The sequence below is a fragment of the Papaver somniferum genome, chromosome 11 (genome assembly GCF_003573695.1).
Source record: "Papaver somniferum cultivar HN1 chromosome 11, ASM357369v1, whole genome shotgun sequence".
NCBI lineage: Eukaryota > Viridiplantae > Streptophyta > Magnoliopsida > Ranunculales > Papaveraceae > Papaver > Papaver somniferum.
In genome coordinates this window covers 74,324,992-74,345,172 of record NC_039368.1, presented here as the reverse complement: position 1 = coordinate 74,345,172, position 20,181 = coordinate 74,324,992, and the positions used below count along the sequence as shown (strand labels likewise).

Sequence of the window (20,181 nt, the reverse complement as noted above, 5' to 3'; positions counted from 1 at the left end):
AATGAACTCCATATAAAAACCTAAAAAAACGAAGTTCATTCCAGAAATGAGCTCCATATAAAATCCAAAAAAAAAAACAGAGTTCATTCCAGAAATGAACTCCATATAAAACCTAAAAAAACAGAGTTCATTCCAGAAATGAACTCCATATAAAAACCTAAAAAAACAGAGTTCATTTCTGGAATGAACTGCAACATCATCTTCTTCATCGTCTTCAGCAATAGCATAAATAAATTCTTCGTCATCTTCAACAACAGCAGCAATAATGAACTTCATCAAAATCATCGTCGTCATTCATCTTCAACAACAGCAGCAACAAAAACGACGAAAAAACAAACACATCTTCATCTTCTTCGTCATCATCTTCATCATCATCGTCTTCATCATCTTCAACATGAGTTCATCTTCGATTTTTATAATCAAATCAAGATTTTTCGTACTCAAAAATCAAAATCTTTGTAATCAAAAACCAAATCGGTCTCTATAATCAAATCAAATCAATCTTTAAAAATAAATCATCATCTTTAATCTTCAACAGTAGCAGCAGAAAGAAAAAAGAGAAAGAAAAAAGAAGAAGAAAAAAAGATAGATCTGGAAAAATAGAGGTGAGAGAAAATAAATCTGAAAATTATTCTCTTCTCTCTTAATAATGAGTATATATATGGTCCCAATTAAAAGGGTATTTCTGGCACTACCATTTGACAATTACATCATCCATGACGTCATCCCACGTGGGTATTGTCCACCTTAGGACCAAATCATTATTTCTAGGACCAAACTATAATTTAGATTTACAAAAAAGACCAGACAGACAATTGATTAGGTCAATTGGACTAGACTCACTCTAATATATTATTCCTAGGACTATATGGTATTTCCTACATCTTGGGAAAAATATCGTTTATTCCTAGGACTATATGGTATTTGCTACATCTTTCAAAAGAGTAACATTAGTTTATCCCAAATCATGAAAAGGAGGAACAGGTAAACAATTGAGAGTTGTTATTGCAGTGGTGAGAAAAAAAAATTGCGAGGAAAAAAAAACCAAAACAATTTGGACCATTTCTAAATGTGTGCGTGTCATCCTTGCGCATGGGCCATGCTAATATTCTATGTATCGTTTCAATTTTATCGGATGTCCCGGAAGGGACGAGCTTATTGAGAAGCCCAAGCTATTTAAACCTATCTCTGTTTTGCAACATGAGCAGTGGGACTAGATACACAAAAGTCAATCAAGTACGTGCATCCAGAACGCGCTAGTCACAGTTTCTGAATTCCTTTTCTGAGGCGGTTAAGCGTTCGAATCTCTCTAGTCACAACTTTCTACCACCCTAAGACAACACATTTTTTCCAAGATCCTTGCATAAACCTCAACATTCAGATATCTGTGTTCACACTACAAGAAAACTTGGTTAAAGCGACCAAAATCTCAGCAAAATCACAAAAGTTTGGTCGCTTTTACAGTTAGGCAAACTTGTTTGCAATCACCAAACACTTTGGCTGCTATTAACCTGTTTCCATTATATCGTAGCAAGTAAATAAATTTGTGGGTTGCTCCAGCATTTTTCCGAGTAGTACATAGCGAGTAGAATTGTAGGTTAGTAGCTATTTACTTCAAGCTACCATAAATCAACAATTCAAAATATGTTTGGCTGCTAAAAAGGGAAAGTGAATGGATTTAAATAAACGTGAATTTTGTTGTGGAATCAAGCAGCTTTTTGAGATCCTCTACCAGTCATGGAGTGAGTAATTGTCAAGTACTGGATAAGGTCAATGTCACCGATTAAGCATTAAGCATAGGGAACACTAAGGACTCTTACAATTATACATCATTTCTGGAAGAGGAAATATCTCAAACATTTTATATGCCTAAGTAAAATTCTACCAAGTATAAAAACAAATTAATTGAAAGTTAATTGAAAGTTCTAACACAAACAAATCAGAAGATAATTGAAAGTTAATTGAAAATTAGAGTTAATGATCAGAATAAGAATACAAAAACAAATCAGAAATCAATTATATATACTAGTGATCGATGATTCTCGTGCATTTTGTTGATCTAGATAGGTGATTTCAATCAAAAGAGGAATATTTGCTTCAAGAAGCAAAATTGATTCAGTGAAAAGTGGATGCTCTGTTCTTGTATGGGAAAGCTCGGGTAACTCTCTGATCCGTGTAGTGTTCTGTGGCTGAGATTGAAAGAAGTTGACAATGAGGTGGCGATCCATGTGATATTTTTTGTTTGCACAAACATAGAGGCTATAGTTTGTTATTGGCTAAAATGAATATCATACGGATCATGACATTTTGTGGCTGAGATTGAAAGAAATTGCCGATGATGCGACGATCCGTGTGATAGTTTTTTGTTTGCATAGACATAGAGAGTATGGTTTTCTATTGGCTAAAATGAGTATCATACGGATCATGACATTTTTTGGAAAGAAATTGCCAATGTAGTGGTGATCCATGTAACGTTGGTTGTAGGTTTTTTATTGGCCAAAATGAATATCATATGGATTGTACTATTGGCAAGTAACTATCCAGAAGGGAAAAAAATATTATTCGCAAATTAGGTGATGTTCTTTTGGTTGATCCAAAATTTGCATTAATCCCAATTTACAATGTGACCAGAAATTTGTTCAATAATGTTTAACGTGTTGAATAATAACGGATGCATGTTAATTTCTTAGTAATTACGTACTGTGAATTGACATTTTCCCAAGTTTGATATTGGTTATCGAGTATAATTAGCATTTTTTTTTCTGATGAAAAGAGGGTTCTCATAAAACCCTAAATTTATTTATTTGATTACCTCATTTAAATTGAAGTTTGGATTGTTGCATAGCGTAAGTGGCAGACATATCTGAATGTGTGTTTTTTTATCTACATGAAACCCAATAAAATGGAAAAGACTAATCTGAATAATAATATTTGATTATTAAGAATCACGGCGTTGAAAAAAAGGTAATAAAGATGAAAGTAGCAACATTAGTGAGATTTACTTGTCCCGTGCAATAACTTCGACAAGCTCAAATACACTTAGGTTAACCATATAAACCCAATGAATCAAAGAAAAACAGAGTGAGGTCGAGTGATATATTGGATAGAAATTGATAGATAACAAGTGAAATTGACTAAAGTAAACGAACATTTAGTTAAAATGATCTTCAGTCTCTAAGATTCATTCTCATTTACATGATCTATCATGACCTATCTTCACCGACCTAAGATTAGAGAATTTGTGACTTTCACGAGCAACCAATATAGTACGCATACTCTTTGGGTTTGAGTGCAGGAATAGGGGAAGGAATGCATACCCCTTGGATTTGACTTTCACGAGCTGGAAGTTTACGCATACCCCTTGAGACCGCATTCGTGAATCAGAGGTATGCATACTTTTGAACGACCATTGTGTGTGGTTTAGGCGAAGACAGTTCGTTCTCAACCTCTTGTAACTCACATTGAGAAACCATAGAACCATTATGTGTATGCGAAGACTGTTTGTGCTCAACCTCTTGTTACTCACACTAACCATATAAACCCAACGAATCAAAGAAAAGTAGAGTGAGGTCGAGCGACATATTGGATAAAAATTGATAGATAACAGGTGAAATTGGCTAAGTCAATGAACATTAAGTTAAAATGATCTTCGGTCTCTAAGATTCATTCTCATTTACATGATCTATCATGACCTATCTTCACCAATCTAAGAGTCGAGAATTTGTGACTTTCACGAGCTGCCAATGGTACAAATACTCCTTGGGTTTGAGTTCAGGAATAGGGGAAGGTACGCATACCCCTTGGATTTGACTTTCACAAGCTGTCAGTTATATGCATACCCCTTGAGCCTGCATTCGTGAATCAGAGGTATGCATACCCGATACGCATACCTTTGAACGACCTTTGTGTGTGGTTTAGGCGAAGAATGTTCGTGCTCAACCTCTTGTAACTCACATTGAGAAATCATAAAATCCTAATTTATCCTCTCTTTAACTACAAAAATATAAACTATATATACATATTGCCAAAGATCATTTAGTTGGTTTTATTTTCGAGAATATGGGAAGGTACGGTTTGCATACCCCTTGGACATGACTTTCACGAGCCGGCAGTGATACACATACCCTTGAGCTTGAATTCGTGAGTCATAAGTATGCATACTGTTGACTTTAATGAAGAGTTGTTAGAGAATTTAGTGCTACTACAGAGTTATCATATGTTGTTTCACACAACAAGAAATAAGAGTTGTCATATGTTGTTTCACACTACAAGAAGGAAGAGTTTTCATATGTTGTTTCAGACAAGAAGAATGAAGAGTTGTTATATGATGTCTCACAACCCTACGAAATGCTATTAGGTTTTTGTAGTACAATTTTCATGTGTAATGATTTTTATATATTTTTTAGCTTTTTCTTTTCTGTGGTATGCTTTTTCGTTTTCCCACTCCCGGCCAGGTTTCAAGCTCGGAGCCACTTTTTTTCTCGTAGTCGCCAAAAAAGGGTTTGTTTAAGGGTTCAGAGAATATTCTGATAGAATCTTACTAGTAAATGGTCGGATTCATCGTTCTTACGAAGTTTCCCGATTTATAGTAGTCCCACTCCTGGTCAGGTTTTGAGCTTGGAGCCACTTTCTTTCTCGTAGTCGACAGAAAAAGGTTTTTTTAAGGTTTCAGAGTTCCAATGGAATCTTACATATGAATGATTGGATTTATCGTTCTTACGAAGTTTCCGACTTATAGTAGTCCACTCCCGACCAGATGAGTTTCGGAAGCAAGATATCATATATTTATGGTCCCTCAGTGGATTCAGCCATCTGGGTTTCATACTCAGTTTACAAGATTACTAGATATAGACCATATGTTCTCATTCAAATGTGCTTTGGAAGTAAGATATCATATATTGATGGTCCCTCAGCGGATTTTTCATGCATTCGGGAAAATGACCAAATTACTCTCACCGGAAAGGGAAACAAACTTTCATGTGTCCGTGAAAATTACCAAATATCCTATCCTAAAAGAGGCAACAAATTTTTCGTTGTCCGTGAATATGACCAAATTACCCTCACCGAAAAAGAGAAATAAATTTTTAGGTGTCCGTGCAAATGACTAAATTACACTCGCCTTGAAAAGGGAAACAAATTTTCAAGTGTCCGTGAAAATTACCAAGATACCACATTCTCCAATTTATCCATTCAATACTTACTCAAGTTATTAGAGTTACATTAACAATTATCCAAAATGCCATTTTACATACGTTTAACAAGTCATTATGACATAGTTCGCTAGGACAGACTCCATTTAGACCAGTAAATATTCCTTTATAGTTGTTTATTACTCTTCATCCGACTCTAAAGTTTCTTCAATTTAATTGGCATGCCTACATAATTCGATTCCAACAAAGCTCACACAATTCAATTCCAATAAAGTATATCCATTCTAGATTTCGTTTGATGTCATTGTATTTGCTTAAATATTTAGATAATTTTTTCCAAATTAAATAAATTTGTTTATTTAGACATCAATTTTTCAGTTATAAATAACACTCACTTAGTTCCACGCAGAAGACTCCTCTATTAAAAAAAACTATCCGTATCTTTGTGATAGTTCATATTTTATGGATAAAAATTGCTATTATGGGTGAGAATTAGGTCTGCATCTCTCTGAAAGTTTGGATGATACTCTACGTATTTGAGGGGTTCTCTCTGAAGTAGTCCATCCGGTCAGCCATCTGGACATATAGTTTTTTTCTTTGTCCGGTCATCGATTGACCGGATGTAACATGCTTTTTAATTTTTAATTTAATTTGAAAACTAATCTCGTTGATTTTTAACCGGATGATTTACTTTTTATTTTTCACTATGACTAAAATATAGATAAAAAAATGTGGGTGTATATTTGTGGTTATCTATATAGATTTTCCATATAGAGGAAAATATTTAAAAGTCTCTAATCCTCTTTATTTGTAAGGATTATCCTTAAGATGTGGATGTTTATACACCTATACCGTACCATCAGCATTCCGTTTTATTTTTAAAATCCACTTAAGACCAATCACTTTTACCCCACCTGGCTTATCAACTAGAAACCAAGTCTTGTTTCTGTTGATTGAAATAATTTCTTCTCTACATGCTTGTGTCCATTTAGTCGAGACCTTTGCTTCCTGAAAATTCCTTGGTTCATCATTAACAGAAAGTAGCATAATCTCACATTCTTCTGCAGCTTGAAGAACATAATCCTCCAGATACTGTGGCTTTTGTATCTGTCTTGTTGATTTTCGTTGTGGAATGGGTTGAGTTATTTCATCGATCTCTTCTTCTTCTTCTTCTTCTTTTTCGTTATTCTCAATGGTTTCATTATTCTCTTCTTCTTCTTCTTCTTGATTAACATCATTGTTTCCATTGGTATTGATGATTATGGGTCCTTCGACTTCATCAATTACTTGACCCCATCTCATGTGAAACATTCCTGGATCCCTACTTGGTCCATCATTAGTTTCTTTCCAGTTCCAGTTTGCTTTTTCATCGAATACCACATCTCGACTCACTATCACTCTTTTCGTTGTTGGGTTGAATAATCTGCAAGCTTTGGATCCAGGCTCAATTCCTAGATTCACAAGAGTCTGAGATCGATCATCCAGTTTCTTAAGAGTTGCAGAATCAACTTTTGCGTATGCTTTGCAACCAAACACTCTTAAATGATCTATGTTTGGTTTTCTCTTTCGCAAACTTTCATATGGAGTCATGTCTTTCAGAGCTTTCGTAGGTATCCTGTTTATTAGGTATGTGGAGTGTCGTACAGCTTCTCCCCATAGATAATTAGGTATCTACATAGCCTTTAAAGAACTTCTTGTCATCTCCATTAGAGTCCTGTTTCTCCTCTCCACCACTCCGTTTTGTTGTGGTGTAATAGGACCACATAAATCAACATGAAGAAGCTCTAATGGCTTTGAGGATCTGAATGTTGTTGCTTTTGGGAAACCTTGACGAGTTTGTTTCCCAACTAAACATGATTCACAGATTTTTGCTTCATCATTTATCAGTGGTAGTCTTCGAACCATCTTGTTCTGAGACATAGTTTTTAAGGTTCTGAAACTTATGTGTCCTAACCTTGCGTGCCAGTTCCATGTCTGATCTTCCAGTCTCATATTCAGACACAATGGCCTTCCAATCATGAGACTTATCTTGTAGAGTCTATTCTGTGAGCGTGAGACTCTAACTAAAAGTCTTCCACTTGGGTCATGAACTGTTAGATAATCTTGTCGCATTCTAACATCACATCCAACCAATGTAGCTTGTCCTAAACTTAGAATGTTGCTTTGTAAGTTTGGGATGAAGTAGATGTTTGTGACAAGTTTCTGTTCTCCGGTCTTGCTCTGAAATAGAATTGATCCTTTCCCTTCAATTTCTACAGAAGATCCATCCCCAAACTTCACTTGTCCTTTGATTTTCTCATTGAGTTCAGAAAAGTAGTGTCTCTTACCAGTCATGTGATTGCTGGCTCCATTATCTAAATACCAGATTCCTTATTCTCCATCCTTTGATTCGTAGTTCTTTGGTATTAGTTTCCCTTCGTTTAAGAATACAACTTCGTGCATGAAAAGAGCTGTATCTTCTTCCCTTGTTTCATTCTTGTTTGTTTCTTCCATCTTTTGTATTCTTTCAGGGCATATAGAGGAGAAGTGTCCTGGTTTATCACATCTGTAACAAATAATGTTTGATCTATCCTTCTTTTCTTTCCCTTGGTTTTGATCATTCTGACTTGTTATTCTATCTTGTGAGTTAAACCTTCCTCCCATTCCTCGGCCTCTGTTTCCTCTTCCACCTCTTCCACGACCTCTTCCTCTTGTCGCAGAGTTTTGTTGGTAAGAGTTTGTGTACAAGAGTTTTCCTTGAGTTTCTCCATTGTTTTCTTCATCAAGGATTCTTTCTTCATATGCTTTCAATCTTCCAATTATATCTTCATAGCTAGTCTTCTTTAAATCCAAGACTTGTTCTAGAGAAGCTATGATATGAATATACTTGGATCTTGGTAAATTATTGAGAAACTTCTTTACCAGTTTATCTTCATCAATGGATTGTCCAAGTGACGCAGCTTTTGAGGCTATCTCTGATAGCTTTCCTGCAAACCTATCAATACTATCAGTGTCTTTCATCTTCACTCTTTCAAATTCAGACATTAAGGTTTACAGACGGGCTTCTTTAACTCGATCAGCTCCGAGATTACGTGCCTTTATTGCATCCCAAATTTTCTTTGAAGTTTCCTGTTCACCAACTTGTAGAACAAGACATTCTGGTATTGCTTGAAAGAGTAATCCAATGGCAACATTGTTTTTGTCTGGGTCTAATGTACCAAGATCAATTGTTTCCCAAACTTTGTAGATTTTCATCAGTACCTTCATTCTCATGGCCCATACTGTGTAGTTTGTGGCGTTGAGGATTGGAACTTGTATTAATGGTGGCGTGAACTGTTTTGCACCCACAATGGTGGTTTCGTTTTCCATGGCTCAGAAACAAGCTCTGATACCAATTAATGGCAACTGCAAGATGAAACTTAGCTTATATAAAGACAACTCTCTTTATTGATGTTTAGAAAATCTCTCAAAACTAAACACAAGCTCTAATCTTGCTCATATGATCAACCACAACTTTGGTGATCATATATATATAGAACTATGAATTCCTTTTCCTAATCCTATTACCTTATTACATGTCTTTCCTTTTCTTAGAACTAGATGACTTCTAATTCCCTTAGGATTACATCAATTTCCTAATCTTGTCCTAACCAGCTTGTTAGTGACTTCTATGTTGAAATTTAAACAACAGAGGTATTCTAAATATCTTCTCAATCTAAACGAAGGTGATTCCCATCTTTACATTTATGTATCGAGAATACAAAGACTCAAAAGGCAGCAACATTATACTATAGATATGGATCCGAAAGTTCCAAATTCTGTCATGTTTGGGATTCCTCAGTTGGGGTCCTAGCTAGGGGTGCTCGGTTACTACTGTACACTAATAATTTAATGCTAGGAATTAAAACTGATCTCTCATGGTTTGTTATTCTTCTCTTTTTTTTAGTATGATTTTTCTCTTGGAATACTTAATCCTATGCTAATGATTTCTTAGAAATGTAATGTTGAGTTTCTTTAGTTCGTTTAGTCGTTCCCTACTTGAGTGAAAACAGTGGTACTATCAAGTTCGATTTTGATGCATTTTTACCCGTATTTGAAATGTTGAAATGTTTTGTTATATAGAGATTATATGAGAAAACGAAAATTTGAATTTAAGTAATACTTAAATGATGTGGGTGCGTGTTGTGTTTTCTTTGATGAGTACCAATGATATAGCAAGTTGAGTAGTCATTAGCAAGCTGATGTGCTCTAGCATAAAAGTGTACGTGTACGAAAGCCCTTGTAAAAATCAAAACCAAGGGTTAGCACGGGCAGCCAGGTTGGCGGAGCCAATATTATGCTTAGCTTGTCCGGTTGGAGGGACATGTGGCTTGGGCATTGATAATTACGTTGGTCCATGGCATAATTTTAGCTGTTCAGACTACTATTGATCTCGTCCGTCCTTTATCCATCATAGATACCACCTTTCCTTAGAACATTGATATATATCATAGAATAGATTCTAAGTCACACAACAAACTCATGTCATGAGACAAATTTGGGATCATAAAATAGGTTAGGGGAAGATTTAGTACCAAATGCATAAGGCAAAATCTTGGGGCACTAGGTAGGTAATGGATATCTAATAAAAAAATGAACCGCATTATTGAGGCTGCAAAGATTGGACTTTGAGGGATCCATTGGATTCAAATGTCATAAACGTGGATAGGGGATCTAATATGTAACAACGGTCAAAAATATCCTTATTTCATAAATAAACCTGGAACCACACCCTATTTATTAAAAAACAAACAAACTAAATTTATTACTATTTTCCTTCGTAAATTCAGAAACTTCAATTCGAGTAAGAATTGATGAACCCACTATTTTTGTTGTTGTTGTTTTTGGTTGCTTAAATAGGTTAGAATGATCAAAGTAGAATTCAGTTTCAGTTCATGAACTACTTACGGCCAGGAAAAGCTGAACTCCTAGCCGTAAACACTCCAAGGCTAAGAGTTCATCTGCTCCTGATCGTAAGTAGTTTACCTACGATTATAGGAATTCATCATTGTCTAGCCGTATGCTAGTAACTTTTTGTTGTTTAGACTAAAAAAAGATGAATTTCTTGTTATTGGGTATTTTACGACTAGATACTAGCCGTACGTAGATTTGAAATTTCAAAATTCCAAAAATACATAGACACATTTTCAAACAGAGTACAAATCTACTATGGTTGGGAATTCATCATTTTCTAGCCGTAATTTGTTGTTAACGGGTAGAAAATTATGAACTCCTAAGCCCAAGTGACTGTAGAAAATACAAAATTTTCGTCAGATAATTTCTAGTTGTCACTAATGTTTTCATCTAGAGAATTGTAGTATTGATTTTCTAGCCGTAAGTATTACCAATACGATAAACTCGAAGCCATATGATGCCTCCAAAACGAAAACATGGGAGAGGGCACATGCTTTTTGTTGATTCTAAAAGTTAAATCATTTATATAAGTGAAATACTATATAATTAATTAGTTTGGCTAATTAGATTTATTAACATGAATTTAATCAACATCAAGGGCACAAAAAATCCGATGTAAAGGAAAAATCAAACACGGTTGACATCACCCCATAACAAATTCTAAACTGCGAATATCATCCACCCTTATCTGTTAGTCCGTTATTTCCACCCTCGTTTATCATGAGTCAGTGACATCACACTTTCCCAAGTCAGTTATCTCACTGATTCCGAATCCAACAACACTTTCAGGAGTACTACATCAATTCTTCAAGTTCGACCAGTTTAATAATACTAAAAACAGTCTGTCCTTAGGTTTCAAAATCCAGCAATGGCACCACGAAAAAATCCTAATTCTTCATCAAAAACATCATCCGAAAGTGAAGAGAAAGCTGATTTACCATCAAAAAGTATCGATGATAAGATCAAAGTTAAATCGAGAACAAAAAGTCTTCCATACAAAAGATCATCACTTGTATGGATATCATTACTGTGTGTATTCATATATAGTTCTTGGGCAGTTCATCATTATCAATTTGATGTATTACCTAGACCACTTAGTATTAAACAAGCTGGTAAAAGAGGGTTTTCTGAAGAACTGGCAATCAAACATTTGAAGTCTTTAGCTGATTTTGGTCCTCATCCTGTTGGTTCCGATGCTCTTGATCTTGCTCTACAGGTAATATAACTAAGGGTTTCTTTGATTTCAGTAATATTGTTAGTTCAATCAGTTTTAAAATTCTGTGATGTGCTTGTTTTTGTTTAACCTAATTTTGCTTAAAAATTTAAGTTAATTATGAGAGAATAGTATAAGTTTTATTGGCTTTCAATGACTTGATTGCTGGTTGAATTTGTTTTTGAGTTTGAATTCAGTAATGGGGTTTTTGTTTTTTTTGATGATTTTGATTTACTATATGTATACAGTATGTTTTGGCAGAAACAGAAAAGATTAAGAAGTTGGCTCATTGGGAGGTGGAAGTGCAAGTGGATTTGTTCCATGTAGAATCTGGTTCAAATAATGATCTTAAAAAAGGATTGTTCATAGGGAGAACACTTGTGTATGCAGATTTGAAACATGTAGTGGTGAGAATTTTGCCAAAGTATTCATCTGAAGCAGAAGAAAACGCGATTTTGGTTTCTTCGCATATCGATACTGTTTACTCAACGTATGTTTTTCTTGAACTCTTTTCGGACTTGCGGGTTGTAGTTGATTTCATAGGAAAACACCATAGTGTTTGTTATGTAGCCATTAATGAAAACATTGTAATATGAGCCTATTTTTTAGGGGAGGAGCTGGAGACTGCAGTTCCTGTGTGGGTGTTATGTTGGAGCTTGCTCGAGGAGTTTCTCAGTGGGGTGGATTTAAGAATGCTATTATATTTCTGTTTAACACCGGGGAGGAAGAGGGCCTTAATGGTGCTCATAGTTTTATAACTCAGGTTTGGAACATCAAACTCATGTAAAAATATCGTTTTGAAAACCGGTGATAAGGAATGACATCTAGTTGTGGACTTCGATAAAAGTTTTACAAATCATTTTCCAGTGGAAATTGCTCAATCTGACTTGTTCCAATCATACATCTGATTTCCGTCTCGAATTAGGCGATACTCATTGTATACCTTATTAAGAACGGAGTGTGGGTTTCACTGATCCTTGCAGGACACTTAGTTTCTAACAAGCAAATTTATGTGCAGCATCCTTGGAGTAGTAGCGTTCGTTTGGCTGTTGACTTGGAGGCCATGGGAATTGGAGGGAAGTCCAGCATATTTCAGGTTCAACCATTTCTAGTTTTGGAGGGATTAGGTGGTAGTCTTACACATATAGTTAACTATACGGTCTGCTACTATCTGTAAAGTCAAGTAACAGTCGTAACAAGTTTAACATTGTGAGAGGCTAACCATGACTCATCTATCAGCTAGTACCCTTTGTGTTTTGACCGTTTTAGTTTACCCTCTTTCTTACTGATGAGATTAATCCTAAGCATGATAACAGACTGGTCCTGATCCATGGGCTATTGAAAGCTTTGCCAAGGTAGCAAAATATCCAGCTGCACAAATCATTGCACAGGTTAGTGATTGTTTCTGCTGCATTTCTTATCTTCTTCACCTCTCTCAATATTTCCAGAATAAAAATACACCCAAGCAATTATATGTTTTGCAGTTATTCATGTTTGAGTAATTCAAGTATTCAATATATATAGCACTACAAAATCATATCCACTGTCGTCAACTAAATTCTTTGTTTAGGAGTATCAGTTCACTCAAGTTCTCTAATGCCGCAGGATCTCTTTAATTCTGGGTTGATAAAGTCTTCAACAGACTTCCAAATCTACCAAGAAGTTGCTGGTCTTCCTGGGCTCGATTTTGCATTCACAGATAGCGGTGCTGTATACCATACTAAGGTTTGTTGTTCTAGTGGTTGTTTCTCTCTGCATATTTTACCCAAAAACTGATAATATGATTCTCTGGAAAGAAAAACCTGTAATTTTAATTTATTATGCATTCTAAGTTCAAGATAATATACCAAATGTTTCTAAAATGCAGAATGACAAAATAGAGCTTCTCAGACCTGGTTCCCTTCAACACCTTGGAGAGAATATGCTTGCCTTTCTACTTGAGACTGCTGGGTCATCTAATATTCCAAAAGAGAAGACTGTGGAAACTGGGAAAGATACAAGCGAAGATCAGGCTATATTTTTTGACATTCTGGTATTAGAACAACTAAAACTGTGTTGACATTTTAGACCTTTTCTCATATGAATGTTATTAAAATAAAATCATCCTACTTTATATGACGAAAATTGTGGCACTTTTAACTTCACAGGGTTCATACATGGTTGTGTACCGTCAACGTCTAGCAACTATGCTACAAAATTCAGTGGTATTGCAGTCAATTCTAATATGGGCAACATCAGTATCTATGGGTGGTTATCCCGCTGCTGGATCTCTGGGATTGTCATTATTAAGTGTGCTTCTCATGTGGGTATTCTCACTGGGTTTTTCTCTTCTTGTCGCGTTTGTTCTACCTCTCATCTGTTCATCACCAGCACCCTACATTGCCAACCCCTGGGTAGTTGTTGGTTTGTTTGCTGCACCAGCTGTTCTTGGGGCACTAACTGGTCAACATATCGGGTATCTTTTGCTTGTTAAGTTTTTGAAGAGTGCTTCTACAAAGAGAGAGCAGAATACATCATCTGTTGTTGAAGCTGATAGAATCAATTTAGAAGCCGAGAGATGGATATATAAATCTGGATTCCTGCAGTGGCTTCTTATTCTAATGGCAGGAAACTTTTATAAAATTGGATCTTCCTATATAGCGTTTCTTTGGTTAGTCTCTCCTGCTTTTGCATGTAAGTTCTCCATTTTTCTTACACCACTTGTTTGGTTTACCATCATTGAATATCAGGTGTTATAATTAACCTAATTATCTTGTCTGGAATTTATAGTTGGCTTCCTCGAAGCAACATTAACTAAAGCACGATCCCCAAAGCCTTTAAAAATTGCAACCTTGGTGCTGGGTTCGGCTCTGCCGGTTTTAATTTCTTCTGGAACGTTTATTCGGTTGACAGGGACGATAACTGGGATGATAGTTCGATTGGAAAGGTAAGGTATCTTACATGCTTATAGCATATAATGACAAAATGAATTCTAGAGACAATTTATTCTGAAGTTCATTTCAGAGATCCCTTCCTTAATCTAGGTGCTACTAAGATATAGGTACTAAACCATGTTTTGCATTGCTGTGCAGGAACCCTGGTAACACGCCTGAGTGGTTAGGAAATGTAATGGTTGCGGTCTTTGTTGCAACAGTTGTCTGCCTAACTCTAGTGTATCTTCTTTCATATTTTCACCTTTCAGGTCTGTATTTCGTCTCAGTTGCATCTTTTTTGTTGCTCTAATAATTTCAACATGCACTTCATTATGAATCATCTTAATTACGTGTTTTTTTCTTTACTAGAAAGTTAATTTGGACTAGTTATCCTTCATAATTGCTTGCTGTAAGTCATCCTACGTATACAATCCACGTATGTAGGTCCAAAAAAGTCGGTAGTATTTGCATCATTTGCTCTATTTGGCCTCACACTCGCTGGGGTTTTATCTGGTACCATACCTCCATTTACTGAAGATGTTGCTCGAACTGTTAATGTAAGTATTCTTTGGGGTCTCGGGATTTAACTTCTAAAACCCCCTAGTGATCCATTAAGCGTAGGCCTATTGGTTTAAGTACTTCCATTTTGTGAGTTGCATACTTGCATTCTTTCCCTTTGCTGTACGAGGTTCGTTAATAAGCAAAATTGGGGAACCAACTTGAAATTTGCTGATGGCGTACTAATATCATATAATTTACAGGTAGTGCATGTTGTGGAGTCAACAGGAGCACATGGAGATTCCCCCACACAAAATTCTTATATTTCCATGTTTTCTCAGACTCCTGGCAAATTGGTCAAGGAACTTGAACATCTAGATGTTGAGGGATTTGTTTGTGGAAAAGAAAAGGTGACTGATTTTGTTGCTTTTACCGTCAACTATGGTTGCTGGAGTTCCAAGGACACTGAAAATGGTTGGAGTGAGTCAGAAATCCCCACAATAAAAGCTAAAAACGATAGGGTGAAAGATGAGACTGTAACAGAGGTTTCAATAGATACAAAATTGTCTACACGATGGATTCTTGCAATCAATACTAATGAAATTGATGACTTCAAAATTGAAGGTAAGGATAACTTCTCTGTGAAAAATCTTTTTCGAAGTTCTGTTCGCATATAGCGATAAAAAGGCAAACTTAAGCTTCACCATATTATTTTCCTGAAAGACATGAAAGTTTGTATATGCATATAGCAATCCAATTGAAGAAACAGAAGAAGAAACTGATTCTTCTCTTTTCATTGTTATCAGCAAATTCACAAGAGTTGGTTCAGATCGGCAACAGTGGAGGTGTTGATGGATGGCACATCATTCAGTTCTCAGGAGGGAAGAATTCTCCTACAAAGTTTGATTTTACTCTCTTTTGGTCCCAGAATTCTACACGGTCAACTCAAACTAAAGGGGATCGCAAAAGTCCTCTGTTGAAACTACGAACTGATGTGGATAGATGGACGCCTAAAGCTGAAAGAGTTCTTAGTAAGTTGCCTAAGTGGTGTTCCTTGTTCGGAAAATCCACATCCCCTCAGGGCTTAGCTTTCTTAACTAGTCTTCCAGTTGATTTCTAGGTGCTTAAAATATCAGTAAATATCGTTTTTATGTTATTTACCGCATCTCTTTAATTCTTACTGTCAGTAATTATCTGTAATATAAAGCATAGATAATCAACGAATAATCAACTTTGTTTTCTTTTTTAGCATCAAAATGGACTTAATTCTTTGAGCCCTTAACAGAAACAGCGCACTAGCTAGTATATATCTTTGTAGGAATTTGCTACCTCATATGATATATCAAAAGATTGATGGACGCATATATCCACCATGGATGAACATTTCAGCCAGCACCTTATACATGCCTTCAGTTAAATGAACACCATCCCAGTTGATACGCTGAGATGGGTGTTTACAAGCTTTTGATGCAGATGGTGATCCACATGGTACAAACAAATCAAAATTATAAGGTTCAGCACCTGATCCACAACAGCATTTGAATGGTTCCTTAAACCCATACTTGTTTTTGTTCTGCATGACCGTCCGGTAAGCCGCAAAGTAATCAGCATAAGAGATAATGGATTGTGGGTATTGCTTTTTAAGGTATTGAAGATTTGCTTGGAGCTGGGTGTTGTGGTTGTAGCCTTGCTTGTTTGCACTTCCTACACAGCCTATATCATCTCTGTCGTCTGCCGGTGCCAGTGTTAGCGCTAACGGCAAACATCCTGTTGGTGGCAAACCTTCCACCACTAGATTTTTAGCACCCATTTCCAACAATTCCTGACAGTAAGAAGAAAAACAGTACTCGGTGCACATTCACAAAATATTAAGTCTAAACCACAAACATAAATTACTGATGATTTACCTTTAGAACTCCGGTTACTCGGCTAACAGCAAGTTCTTGAATGGTTTCTCTTGTAACAGAAGAACCGATAGTATAAGCGTAATCGTTAGCTCCAATCTCACCAACCCAAAACAATGCATTCTCCATCAAACCGGTGCATTCCTTAGACATGGCCATTTTATTATTAATAACCTGCCGATGGCATCCATGACTTTCCAGAAACATCTTGAACCAACCAAGCTGAACATTTATGGAAGCATTAGGAACATAAAAAGTGACATTTTGCTTAACAAAGAAACTCTGATCAGTAGCAGTAGATCCGGCAACTGCAAAGTTAATACCATGAGATGTATCGGATTTATCACGGTTTAAGTAAGGTGTTAAATACGGCAGAGAAAGAAACTCGGTGACAAAATCGATAACTAGTCGACCATCAGAATAACGATTAGTTGGTTTATGAAAAAATGTCATTCCATATGGTGGACTTGATACATGGTTGAAACCAGCTGGTCCATCAGGCCCTGATTTCGTGTTCCCGGTGTCGGTGTAAGAATCTCCGAATGCGTATATCTTCGAAAACCGGCGACCTGTAACAGTAGTACTGGCAAATGTTGATGATATGAAAAAGATTAAGAAAAAGAAGAAGATGAGAGTGACTGCAGTAGAAGAAGCCATTACTTGGTAAAAGAATGGTGATAGAACTGACTCATTGGTGTATTTATATACGTACATAATTAAATTTGCATTCATAATTATATACGTACATGCCGAATGAAAGGCTCACAACTGTCTCTTGGAGGTGCATTCATGAATAAATTGATTGACACTTGACACATATAAATGGGTTAGTCGATGTCAGAGTATTAGGCCCTGCCACTTAATCCCACCAATGCAAAAGTGATTTCTAGTTTGTTGGCTGATTCATTAAGGATCACTATTCCTACTAAGGAAAAACAAAGAGCCTAATAGAGCCAATTAATGACCAAGTTATGTGCTTATGGATTATCACATTAAATATAAGTAGTTGGACTTGGGATGGAGAGGTGAAGGGAGTGGGAAATGAGATCTACTTAAATGTGCTTTCAAGTGGTTGAAAAAAAGTAGTTGGTGAAGTGAAAAATTTAATACGTAGTACCGGTAGTAATTCAAAGCTGATTTAGTAAAGCATGGGGACTGCAAGTTTACATGTGCAAGGACCAAGGACAAGGATAATGCATAAAAACGTAGACTGTAAGGGTCTGAATTGGATACTGATATCAAAGTTATCGAATCAACAAAATTGTCTCAAACTCAGAGATCCTGCAGGTTTAAGAACCCTAAGTTCAACAAGTCACTGTTAAGCTACCCGTTTGACCGTTTTCTTCAATTCGCGAGAGAATGTCTTAGATTACCACAGGGGATGAATTAAGAGACGAGGGACTATCATCACATTTCCGCTCAGCCATAAGATCACCCGTTATTGGTTATTCTAATCTGCTTTCAAAACTAAAATAAGACAATCACAAACATAATACATCATCCTTTATTTAAAATTTTAATAGTAGTGGACGATACAAGTAAATACTTCATTAGAACAATGCACACTCTGCCATGTATATGCATGCATGAATCCACCGAGCATGTAGTAATACTACTACCCAATAGTAGGTGTCCGGATAACCTTTCCGGCCTCATCGACCCAGACCAAACCGTCGTTGCATTCGTAGTACTCCTTGGTTATATCGGTTCCATCTAGCAACACAACGGCGTTTACGTTAAACTGTCTTTCAATTATTCTTGCTGCAGCCTCCCCATTGTATCCAATTAACTCAGGCCATGCACTTTTTATTATACCTGTACACCAATTTGGTTAGGCTTCAATATCATCATCCTACATGAATTCAGGAGTCCCATGATTTTATTCATTACTTACTTAACAGAAGTACATAAATTGAAAGAATAGAAAACATACGTGGGTTGCATTTTGTTGATCTGTTCTTAATTAATTAGTATCTCACTGCTAATTTCTTTCTTGATTTGGTGGTCTGTTAGTGTGTCTCATCAAGGTATAAATAGGCTACAGAGGTTGATCAAAGTCTTGGATATGCTCTTAGCAATTCAAATGTTCATACGTAGCCGCCCGCAATATTTGATTTTTGACTTCACGGGAGTAAAAGAAAGAAGTAGGTACTTATCCTTGACTTTTCGTTTTACTTGGAAACAAAAATGATTTAATGGTTGTCAGTAAGTATGACCCGAAACTAGAGTTGAAAAAAATATTTGCAGCTCGGTCTAGTCTCCGATGATGTCTAGAGCCATAGATAGATACTGTATTATCCTAATCTTAACTATATCACATCGGAGAAACTTTCTAGTTATGAATCAGGCATAAAACCAATGGGTGACACTTGATTACAATTCTGAATTCGTTATTATATGTTTTCTCTGGGCCAGCCCTTACTCTATCATAATTATAGGGATTTAGGGTTCGAGACAAAGAAAGATCAAAGCAACATATCAATTTTTCCTATATATTTCACTGGATCACAGTTTATCTCCGGTGGTTTCTGACACTATGATGAATGAAATGAAGAGAGAGGCTCTTCAAATCGGGCGATCCATGAGTTAACTCATTTAAAAAATCGGGTTTCCAAAATCAAGAATTTATATTCATTTTTTATAAAATTTGCTTCATGTTTTTTTAAATTTCTTCTAAATTGTTTACTGCTTGTGTTAATATCTCTTTCGTATGTATTTCCTGCTTTCATTAATGATTTTGGAATTCATATAATGGGCTCGTATTTTTTCTTAGGATAAATAAGTTTACACCTAAAATTCTTTCATTAATCTTTATATTCGTTTTCTTTTCATTTTTACATACATTGTTCTAAAGGGAACTAATCTGCAGGTCTGCTGACTTCTTTGTGGATCCAGTGGTGGCTTTTAAATCAACATGTGGAATGTACTTGAATCAAAAATAATGGTGTCGGAAATTAAGTTGTTACAAGCAGTGGTGCTAATTATCAAGTGTGTGATGGTCCATATTAGTAGAATTAATCTAGATTTGCACTTAGATCAGAGATAGTTAATATCCCAGAAACAATTTCTTTCTCGTCAGATCAATCATAGTAATCATAGTAAACTTCATCTTCTTCATGAAATTCAAATTCAAAACTTTTCCCCTTCACAATTACGTAAGACTATCCATAAAATGAGGAGAAGTTATAATGTTTCCTTTCACGGAAAATATTGCACATCTCATATTATATTTTCCTATAATTTTATTGAGGGTAAATTACTGGACACTCGGTATTTTATTAACGAAAAAAGGAAAGATAGGATCAACCCTAAAAAAAATCAGTTCGAGTATATATACAAAGAAGCAGTTTCCTGGTATTACTCATTTTACTTATCAAAATGATTTTAGAGACAAAGGGGTTATCATCACTTTGTCGTGGAACCATAAGATTACCCAGGTCCGTACCAAGTAGTTAGGAAACATAGGCAATTATCTAGGGCCCCCGGATTATATGGCCTCCAATTTTTATTTTTATTATATACTATAGTTGTGTATTCGCCCATCGTAGAGGGTCAAAAAAGAAACTAATATC

General features: G+C 35.9%; 2 protein-coding genes and 1 non-coding gene across 4 annotated transcripts; 1 reads left to right on the top strand and 2 right to left on the bottom strand.

Moving 5' to 3' along the window:
* Positions 1–1,048: 1,048 nt before the first annotated feature.
* Positions 1,049–1,151, bottom strand: LOC113325661. The gene has a single exon (XR_003348112.1). It is a non-coding gene; the product is annotated as a U6 spliceosomal RNA (small nuclear RNA).
* A 9,708-nt stretch (positions 1,152–10,859) lies between these two features.
* On the top strand, positions 10,860–15,932 carry LOC113321900 (endoplasmic reticulum metallopeptidase 1-like). 2 transcript variants are annotated; one of them, XM_026569854.1, is made up of 13 exons: positions 10,860–11,298; positions 11,544–11,785; positions 11,905–12,058; positions 12,314–12,391; positions 12,612–12,686; positions 12,901–13,020; positions 13,163–13,327; positions 13,443–13,968; positions 14,065–14,221; positions 14,367–14,476; positions 14,652–14,764; positions 14,969–15,329; positions 15,512–15,932. In XM_026569854.1, exons 1-13 carry the CDS (start codon positions 10,951–10,953, stop codon positions 15,823–15,825), a joined length of 2,763 nt encoding a protein of 920 aa, XP_026425639.1. In that variant the 5' UTR covers positions 10,860–10,950; the 3' UTR covers positions 15,826–15,932. The 2 variants fall into 2 exon arrangements, with proteins under 2 accessions (XP_026425639.1, XP_026425640.1); XM_026569855.1 differs by having other exon boundaries at positions 11,163–11,298; positions 11,557–11,785.
* On the bottom strand, positions 15,921–17,317 carry LOC113321901 (GDSL esterase/lipase At3g48460-like). The gene is made up of 2 exons (XM_026569856.1): positions 16,613–17,317; positions 15,921–16,527 (listed from the first exon to the last, which is right to left on the bottom strand). Exons 1-2 carry the CDS (start codon positions 17,264–17,266, stop codon positions 16,048–16,050), a joined length of 1,134 nt encoding a protein of 377 aa, XP_026425641.1. The 5' UTR covers positions 17,267–17,317; the 3' UTR covers positions 15,921–16,047.
* Positions 17,318–20,181: the final 2,864 nt, after the last annotated feature.